Below are 9860 nucleotides of genomic sequence, written 5' to 3'. Positions count from 1 at the left end.
GTACTATTTCTAATGAGGACAATATCTGATCTCCCCAGCCCCAGATCTCTGATCCATATAGCATGGCTGGAATTATCTTACTCTGATACAGTTTAAGGACTGGGTCTACCATGCCTCCTCCCTTAGAAAAGTAGAACTTCAGTAGAGCCCTCAAATTCTTCATAGTAGCAGCTTTTAATGATGTAAGGTGGGGGTGCCAGGAGAGAGTTTCAGAGAAGGTTAAACCCAGATATTTATACGTGCTGCATTGTTCAGTCTGGGTGCCAAGAATGCTCCAGGTAGATTTCTTTGGGCGTTTCCTAAAAACCAGGACTTTTGACTTGGCATAATTTATTTGCAAGCCTTCCGCATTGCAGTACTCACGCAATTTATTCAGCAGTCTCCTCAAACCAATCTTGGTCAAGGAGGCCGGTCTAAGGTCATCCACAGTACTATCCTAAGCAAAGTTCTACCTCTCTGAGCCAGTGGATGCAGTAAACTCAGAAGGGTGCAGCTCTGTTTAGGATTAAGCTGCCCTTGAGCTTTACAACTAAGGTGGGATTTGAACTGGGGGCTCCCAAGTCCTTACCTGACACATTAACCACTACACCACACCAGCTGTGAATACTGCTGAACTATGTGGTGTCCCAGAAAGAAGTTCTCAGGCAGCTGGGAAATAGAACCCAATTCCCCAACTAAAAACTACATTTGGGGCCTGTTTAGATTCAGCTTCCCCCTTGGGATTCTGCCTGGAGAGAGGCTTGGAGCAAACTACGGAATGACCCTTGCTGTGGGGAGGAGGCACCAAGTGAATCCTGGGGTGTGGGGCAATGCTCCCTCTAAGCTGTGGAGTCTTGTGAGCAAAAATTCTACTTTGTGAGCTACGGGTATTAAAGTTGTGAGCGAGCCATTTGGCTACTGCATAAATCAGTTTGTTCTGGAGTCATCCTTCCTGAGCTAAGAGAAAAATGTGTGAGCTGGAGGCTAAAAAACTGAGCTAGCTCACACTAACTCAGCTTAGAGGGGACACTGGTGGGGGAAGGAAATATTCTAACAGCCCCTAGTTGTCCATCCAACCCCTTTCATGTTTCATAAATTTCACGAATTTTTGGAAATCTGTTTCCCTCGCAGCCTGTCCTTGCCATCTATTTTCACTGGACAGGCTGAGAGTTACGACCTTCAAGGCAATACGTTTTGCTGCCCTCTTCCCCAAACAAGGGGAGACCTGAAAATTACCCACCGTCTTCTCACACTGCACTCCCCCTTGTCTACATTTATATTGTAAGTTTTGGTTTCTCTCCTTCTCCCTCTAGATTTTCATGATAAATCTGAAACGTCGGAAGGACAGGCGAGACCGAATGTTACGAACATTGTATGAGCAGGAAATTGCGGTCAAGCTGGTAGAAGCTGTAGATGGAAAGTGAGTTTTGAGTTGCTGCCCCTTGTGCTTGTGGAAGGTTTACATGCTGCCTGGCACAAAGGTTTGCACTATTTTGACAGTCTAGTTGAATTATTTTCATCAAAGTGAATACTTCACCATAATGGAGCATGTATTTGAGGCACGTTTCTCCTTCAGTATGTCTGGAAATGCTGGTTTGGATCCACTGGTGCTTTCAACAGACAGAAACGATTACTATCTGCAGAAGATACCTTCCTTGCCTTCCCACTCCTGCTGGAACCCAAAATGCCTCCTGAAATGCCACTCGCCAGGTGTCATGCTCAAAAACAGCATGAGGGGAGACTGACTGTATCTTGCTAATGCTGTTATACTGGGAAGGTGGGAAGGCCCTACAGAGAAATAATGCATAAGGGGTAATTACCACGAAGAGCTCTTGCACTGGAGGAAGCACCCCGAGAGGTCACACTGGGCTCAACCATTGTATTGTAGGATTTGACAATACAATGGCTTTTTCTCCCACGTGAAATGTTCCAAGTCCAGTTAAATTCTACTTGGGTCAAATTCTGTGAATTTCAGACAAGGCAGAAGCTACAAGGGAGAGTACGGTGAGCGTTTGTCACCTCCTGAGTGTTTCTGAATGACCATGTTTGAATGCTCCCAAGCAAATAGAATGTTGTTGTTTTTAATTTGGCAGGAATTTTTAATGCTGGGGAGCATTGAGCAAAAATAAGGGATCTAGGTCATCCTACCGATCTGCGGTCAAACGGTTTCATTCTCATGGTCTTGCAGGGCCCTGAACACGAGCCAACTCAAAGCCCTCAACATAGACATGCTTCCTGGTTACCGGGATCCTTACTCCTCGAGGGTACTGACCAGAGGGGAGATTGGCTGCTTCCTGAGCCACTACTACATATGGAAGGAGGTGACGTATATTTCTGGTTTTCTTGACTGTTATTATGAGGTGCTTTGCCCATTCTCAGTCTGGCTGGAAGGACTGGCAGACTGAACTTGCTGAGACTAAGGAGGAGGAGGAGATTGGATTTATACCCCGCCCTTCACTTGGAGTCTCAGAGCGGCTTACAAACTCCTTTCCCTTCCCCTCCCCACAACAGACACCCTGTGAGGTGGGTGGGGCTGAGAGAACTCTCTCAATAACTGCTCTTTTAAGGACAGCTCTGACAGAACTATTGCTTGCCCAAGGTCATCCAGCAGCTGCAAGTGGAGGAGTGGGGAATCAAACTCGGTTCTCCCAGATTAGAGTCCACACACTTAACCACTACACCAAACAAGGCTGTTGATGATGGCATGTAGGACCCAAATGTTTGCCGGACTCCCTCTCCCGGTATGTCCCCATGTGACACTGCATGCCTCTTACCGAGATCTGCTTCTTGTGCCTTCCTGTGGATGAGTGTGAACAGACGGGGCCCACACTAGTGGCACCTGCATTATGAAATAGCTTTCCTGAGCACTTTAATTCATAGGGTCACCATGGGTCAGAAGCGACTTGATGGCACTTAGCACACACACACACACACAATAACAGGCAGAATTGTTTTTTTTTTGGGGGGGGAACAGAGACCTTTAACTGATGGTTTTAACTGATGGGTAAGTCTGTGTGGCTTCCCTATGTAGCTGCTGATGCAACTGTCATGTGGAGAGGTGGTAGCTGGTTGATGACAAAGGGAGCGTTGACTCCCGAAACCTCATACCTCCCCAAAATCTTGTGGGTTTCTAAAGTGCTACCGGACTCAAATCTATTTGTTCTACTGGAGACCAACACAGCTACCCTCTGATACTATTATAATTTCCGTGTTCAGTCCCTTGGACGCTTAGTACATTCCTCATTTCAGGTACGTTCTGTTTGAGCATCGGAGAACAAATCGACATGGGTTTGTTTAGCATCTGATTTGAACAGTTGTGTTGATGCTCGTTTGCTTCGACGGCTTTTGAACAGGATGAGATAAACTCTTAGAAGGCCGTCGTATGAATGGTTAATGGCTGAGAGAGCTCAGTGGCATCCCAGAGCCGGGATACACCTGAAGGCCGTGTGCTGGAGAGAAGCGCTAGAGAAATGCCACCGCTCTTTCTTGGAGGTGTTTGGTTGGCCGCTGGGGAAGTCTGGCTAGCAGGACCGTTCTCTCATTCCTGTGACAAGCCTTCATAAGCTTTTCTTGCTTTCTCTGCAGCAGTAGAAAAGAGCAAGGGTCCAGTAGCACCTTAAAGACTAGCAAAATATGTGGCAGGGCAGGAGCTATTGAGAGTCACTGCTCCCTTCTTCAGCTATCTGAAGTGGTGGTATCGGAAGAAGTGAGCAGTGACTCACGAAAGCTCCTACCCTGCCCCCAGTGTTCCCTCTAAGCTGAGTTAGTGTGAGCTGGCTCACAGTTTTTAAGCCTCCAGCTCACACATTTTTGTCTTAGCTCAGGAAGGATGCCTCCAAAGCAAACTTAATTTATGCAGTAGCCAAATCGCTCGCTCACAACTTTAATGCCAGGAGCTCACAAAGTAGAATTTTTGCTCACAAGACTCCACAGCTTAGAGGGAGCATTGCCTGCCACATATTTTGTTAATCTTTAAGGTGTTACTGGACTCTTGCTCTTTTCTACTGCTACAGACAAACACGGCTACCCATCTTGCTTTCTCTGGTCCTCCTTCCATTAGCAGCGTGTCTTTCTTTCTTCCTTTCTCTTTTCTGTTGTCGACTGATTAGAAAACGTCCAGCTGAACTGCCTTGTCGTTGATTATGTATTTATTTAAAAATGTGCCTCCACCTTTTTCCACCTTACAAAGTTCTCAGTGACGCTGGTCATCCTAAACACCATTCAGTTACTTAAATCAATTTTGTACCACATAAATAACCTTGAAATAGACTGCTGTAGGCATACTTTCTGTCAGCTTTACAATGCGTTTTGGGCATTGAGTATAAAGTCTCTTCCAGTGACTTTTCAAAGTGTTCCTCTTAGGTGGTGGACAGGGAGATGGAGAAGACCCTGGTCATTGAAGACGACGTGCGCTTTGAGCATCAGTTCAAGAAGAAGCTCACAAAGCTGATGGACGACATCGAGAAAGCCCAGCTCGACTGGGAACTCATGTAAGTAAATTGCAGTCCCCCTGGCTTCTTTCCATGGCACTTAAGAGCAATGCTCCCTCTAAGCTGTGGAGTCTTGTGAGCAAAAAAATTGCTTTCTGAGCTACTGGCATTAAAGTTGTGAGCGAGCGATTTGGCTACTGCATGAACTGGTTTGCTATGGAGCCCTCCTTCCTGAGCTAAGACAAAAATGTATGAGCTGGAGGCTAAAAAATTGTGAGCTAGCTCACACTAACTCAGCTTAGAGGGAACACTGCTTAAGAGTAGTCCATGGGAGGCAGAACTGAAGTGGAAAGGGGGCTGACCAAAAGACCTAGGAATTGCCCAGCCCTTGCATAAGTACCGTGAAGTAATCTAAACAGAAAGCTTTTGTATTTGTTTCCTTGTGGGGCTGTGATGGGGGTGTCCCTCATTGAGATGGTTCCAGTGTAGCCTCTGAATTTATATATTTAAATCATTTATATGTTGTCTTTCCATTTAAAAACACGGTAGCTTACAACATTTTTTTTTAAACCGAGAAACTCATGGTCTGTCTGAGTGTGAGAGAGGTAGAGAACAGAGGTCAATGGGACCAAGGTGGGAAAAGCAATTAAAAATGGCTTTCTGGAATAATTAACAAAAATTAATTGGCACGGGGAAGCCATCCCATGAGAAGATTGAGGTAGGCAGTTCCAGAGGTTTGGGGAAATGGCCAAGAAGGCCTTCACACAGGTTCTTGCTAGATGAAACATTTGCCATTGCAGGTTCCTGTAGCAAAAGCCTCCTTGGATGACCAGAGAGCAGAGCCTGTTACTGCTGTCCACTGTATGGAGTCACGCTTGCTCTTAAATGGCTAGCAAAATAAGCAGTGCACTGGCTGCCTTTGTGTGTATCCCTGGTCAGAGGATAACAGCCATTAAAAATACCGTAGCTGAATTCTTTTACTTGCATTCAGAGGGGGAGATTCAGGCCTGATGCAGAAACCTTTAATTAAGGCCAACCGGAGCCTTTATGCCTCATGTTTAGCTCTGTGCCCTGGATACAGGTTTTCATTGTGCAAGAATTTCAATTGCTTGGAATAATTGTGACTCCTTATAAACCTATTTGATGCTCCCTGATGTGTACCAGTCACCAAATATATCTAATTGCCCAGGAATTCTGTCCAGCTTTCAAAAAAGCATTGTGCAGTGAAGGTGGTGGTGGGACCTGGCTTGCGTGATTTGGCTAAAACTGCCTTGCAAAGGATGGGTGGTTACAAATTAGAATCATAGGCATGCTTCCGTCTGGCCTCTGCAAAGGTTTGCTTTGTAAGAGTCAGAATTTCCTGTCATGTTTGAGCATGAGTCGGGATCTGGACATGTCTCTTGACTCACGCAGAAGGAGGCAAGACAGAATGGTGATCTGTGAAGAGAGGCAACAGGCAGCCTCCTCTACAAGCAGGGGATTCTTCTGCATTGGGAATTTTGGACTCACATCTGATTTGGAGCCATAGCAGAATTACCTCTCACCAGCGCAGACTGATTTGAAGACGACTAATCCAGAACAGTGACTCATGCAAGACACAACGGCTGGGCTCCTCTTAGGGGAATGACTGAGCCAATCACATGTAGTGCAGAAATGCAGCAGAATTACATCCCCGTTCCCCAGCAGGAGCTAATTGGAAGGAGACAGGACCATAACTGTTGAAATGTGCAGAGATAGATGGGCAGCTTGGGTTATTGCAGCACATAGTTAGAGAATAACTGACCCTGACCCTCTACTGAACTTCCTGCCTGGAAATACAACTCCTGAAGATTTTGGAAGGTGGCTTCTCTTGGGTTTTGAGTTTCCATGGCTCGGAATTTGGGGTTTTATGGCAGACTGTCTTTCTGTGCCTGCCTGTACATTTAATACACTTCACCCTTTCCTTTGACTGAGAGAAGCTTGTGTGGGTCTCTCAGCGGTTCCCCACTAAGACACTGATGAGATTCACCCTTGCTTGGGTTCCACAAATGCTACAACTTTAAGTATTGTGATGCACATACGCAGGGCACTATAGAAAAAGAACATCACTTACATGGCAGAAATCTGTCTTTTTGTTCTAGTTACATTGGCCGGAAACGGATGCAAGTGGAGCGTCCCGAGAAGGCTGTTCCCAACGTCATGAACCTTGTGGAAGCCGATTACTCTTATTGGACGCTCGGCTACGCCATCTCCTTGCAGGGGGCTCAGAAATTGATTGACGCTCAGCCGTTCGGCAAGATGTTGCCAGTGGATGAATTCCTGCCGGTCATGTACAACAAGCACCCAGTGTAAGTTGTTTGCTCTGGCAAGCTTGCATGGTCATTGTCAGTGAGATTTGTGCCGTGCCACATAGCAGTATGGCGACATGCATCCCAGAGTAAACAAGTGCTGTCCACTAGGCAACCAGAGCCTGTGATTTCAGGTCAGGGTAGAATAGGCCACCCCATCTCTTGCTCCATTTTTATCCGATTGTTGCTGTGACAACTTCAGAAATGGCCTACCGAATTAGGGTTGCCAACCCCCCCCCATGGGGGTGGGGTTTCCCCTGTTTTCCGGGCCCCCAATCCGCCACTGGCCAGCTGGCTGGTGGGGGAGCCCCATCGTGCCCATCACAATGATGTCCCCTGGAGGTGACATCATTGCGCCAGGCACGTCATGCAGGGGATGCTCTAGCTAGCGCATCCCCTGCACGACGTGCCTGGTGTGATGACATCACTTCTGGGCGATGTCATTGTGGCGCACATGCCAGAAGACTCCAGGGGCCGGGCTGAAGCTCCCTGTCGGGACCCAGGGAAGACCTGGCAACCCTATACCGAGTGGAAGGGAGGGGATCGTTTCTGGAATAAGGAACAGCAAGGAAACTGGAGTTAGGGAAGAAAAGATGCATTCATATCAGGTAGAATTACGTCCGGTGGAAGTGTGGGCATACATTGTTAAAGAAACTCTGGAGAGCTTTAATAGGAAGGCCTAGAAACTTGATGCAGAGAACAATAGACTGTAGACAGACGGTGGGTGAGCAGTGTGATCTTATGGATATCCAAATTTATTTAATTTAAAAAAATTATAACCCTGACTTTTCTCAGATACAGAGGAAGGTGACAACTTAACACTTTAGCATTAGGGCTGCTCAGACTCCTGTGGGTTCAGGTCATGTCGTTTGCCACTCGTACACAGGGACCTGATGTTTCAGCAGACTGGTTGTTGACCCATTTGTGGTTGTTTGGGGCCCGCGAATTCATGGCTAATGTTTGGGGGGGAAGTGGGGGGGGCATGCACGTGTGGTTTTGTGTCCCCGATGTGATGATGTCACACTGCACGACATCATCGTGTCGGAGACAGCCCCACCCCCTCCCAGACCGCTCCCCAAATCCCCTGGCCACCTTACACATTTTGCTTTCCGGCATATGCCTGCTGCCACACAGCCCAGCGGAGTTCTGCTTCTCTCCCGTCTTCACTATGCTGCTGCTTCTCTCAGCAGCCAATTGTTGAAACAGATAGTTAAACCAGTCCCCTGTGTGTCTGCATAGCATAAACCAGCAGAGCTGTTCTGTATGGTCGGAGGCCTCCTGGGATTGGGCCTGCAGGAGGGGGTGGGCTGCTGGGTGGCCTCCTGGGACCACTTTGCAGATAGTTAGTTTCATGTGGGCAGCTGAGCTGGTCTGCAGGAGCAGACCAAGATTCAAGTCTAGTAGCACCTTAAAGATCAACAAGATTTCCAGGGTAGAAGCCTTCTAGAGTCCCTCTTTGACCCTTGAAAGCAGAGACCCTGGAGATTCTGTTGGTCTGTAAGGTGCTACTGAACTCGAACCTTGCAGGTAAAATGTCTCTCATTTGTACCAGCTTAGACTTTACATTAGCAACGATAGGACCAGATGGTGCCAGCCCAGTTGTCCAGTTGTTTGGGATAGAGCAGATGTTGACTGGACAACTCCAGGATTTCCTGGATGAAGCAACCTATCTAGATCCTTTCCAGTCTGGCTTCGGGCCTGAATGTGGGACTATAACCGTCTTGGTTGCCCTGTTGGATAACCTCCACCAGGAGATGGATAGTGCAGCCCTGCTCATCCTCCTGAGTCTTCCAGTGGCTTTGGATCCATGGTGCCCTTCTCATGGTATTTCTTCTTCTCTTTAGTGCCAAGTACATGGAGTACTATGAACCAAGAGACCTAAAAGCCTTCTCCGCAGAGCCTCTGCTGATCTATCCCACCCATTACACTGGGCAGCCAGGTTACCTCAGTGATACCGAGACCTCCACCATCTGGGACAACGAGACCGTGGCCACAGACTGGGACAGAACGCTCTCTCGGAAATCACGGCAGCAGGGGCAGATTCACACAGATGCCCAGAACAAGGATGCCTTGGCCCCTCAGCCCTCACTGGATGCGTCGTCTCCGAGGGACGAACTATGACTGCTCGGCTGAGGGACCCTCACAACAGCCGGACCTGCCTTGTGTTCCTTTTATTTTATTTTTTGGCCTAGAAGCTTCCAGAGATCTTACTGTGCTGTTTTGATGGGCAAACAAATCACATTGATTGGACGCATCTTGTGTTTTTTGTGGGGGAGACGCTGAACCTGAGCGAGTCAAGCTAGCAGACTTCTGAGAAGTGTGGCCTCAACGGTAGGCCATCTCTTTGGCTTACAAGATTTGCACCATAGAAACATCTGTTGAGCTGCTGGAGGACTCAACAGGACAGTGAGTTTGATGCTTACATAGGAAGACGGCTCCTTGAATGACCTCTTTCTACAGTTCTTCGTGTAAAATTACTGTATTTATAAAGATTAATATATACAGGGGCTAGGAGAGGTGCACAGGCCTTTCTTTGTCATTCTGCTGCCGCAGAACATGAATGGTTGCTGATTTTCATTTTGTTAATCACATGCTCTGAGAGAAGGGGAGGGTCCCCCACCCAAAGGATCATTGTCAGGAATCATGTTGCTTACTGCTGGAGGCCTTACTGGGCCTGTATCCTGGACCTTCCTCCAGGCCATCGATGGTTCCAGTAGCTTGGCTCTCCTCTAGTAGAGCCAAAAAAGATGAAGAATTGCAAAGAATTTCTAATGGCTTCCCATTTGCAGAATGCTGTATAGTCCTCCTTCTCTATCCATTAGTTTAATCCCTATTATATCCCTCTCTAATCTTCTCCTGCTTTTCATTTAAAGCGCATGTAAACTGGTTATCTCATACTTCCAGTTCAGTGTCTCCCCTAGCCCTGTACTAATGTTCTCTGGGCTCTTTTTATCAAATCAGTTGCTAGTCCAAAAAGACGACGTGTGTCTAAAAAGAAATTGGCATTCTTTTTTAAGCCTCCATGGGAAAATACAAGGGTTTTGCTGAGAATGGAGCGTCTCCCTTTCAGAGTTGTAGCCGTGAGCGCCAGTGGCACCAGGTTTACTGTTTGGACTTTTGGTGG

At 47.3% G+C, this 9860-nt stretch overlaps 1 protein-coding gene across 1 annotated transcript in view; it reads left to right on the top strand.

Moving 5' to 3' along the window:
- The window catches only part of COLGALT2 (collagen beta(1-O)galactosyltransferase 2), a 32901-nt gene extending 24022 nt beyond the window's left edge, over positions 1-8879 (top strand). The window contains exons 7-11 of the mRNA XM_015419651.1: positions 1293-1399; positions 2168-2300; positions 4342-4469; positions 6530-6736; positions 8581-8879. Of these exons, the coding sequence (XP_015275137.1) occupies positions 1293-1399; positions 2168-2300; positions 4342-4469; positions 6530-6736; positions 8581-8857 (852 nt within the window). The 3' untranslated portion in view covers positions 8858-8879. The remainder of the gene's footprint in view (positions 1-1292; positions 1400-2167; positions 2301-4341; positions 4470-6529; positions 6737-8580) is intronic.
- The last annotated feature ends 981 nt before the right edge of the window (positions 8880-9860 follow it).

This window comes from Gekko japonicus, unplaced genomic scaffold (assembly GCF_001447785.1).
Source record: "Gekko japonicus isolate JY-2015 unplaced genomic scaffold, Gekko_japonicus_V1.1 scaffold1248, whole genome shotgun sequence".
Classification (NCBI taxonomy): domain Eukaryota; kingdom Metazoa; phylum Chordata; class Lepidosauria; order Squamata; family Gekkonidae; genus Gekko; species Gekko japonicus.
The sequence above is the reverse complement of the archived record's forward strand: the minus strand, read 5'-3'. Positions and strand labels throughout refer to the sequence as shown.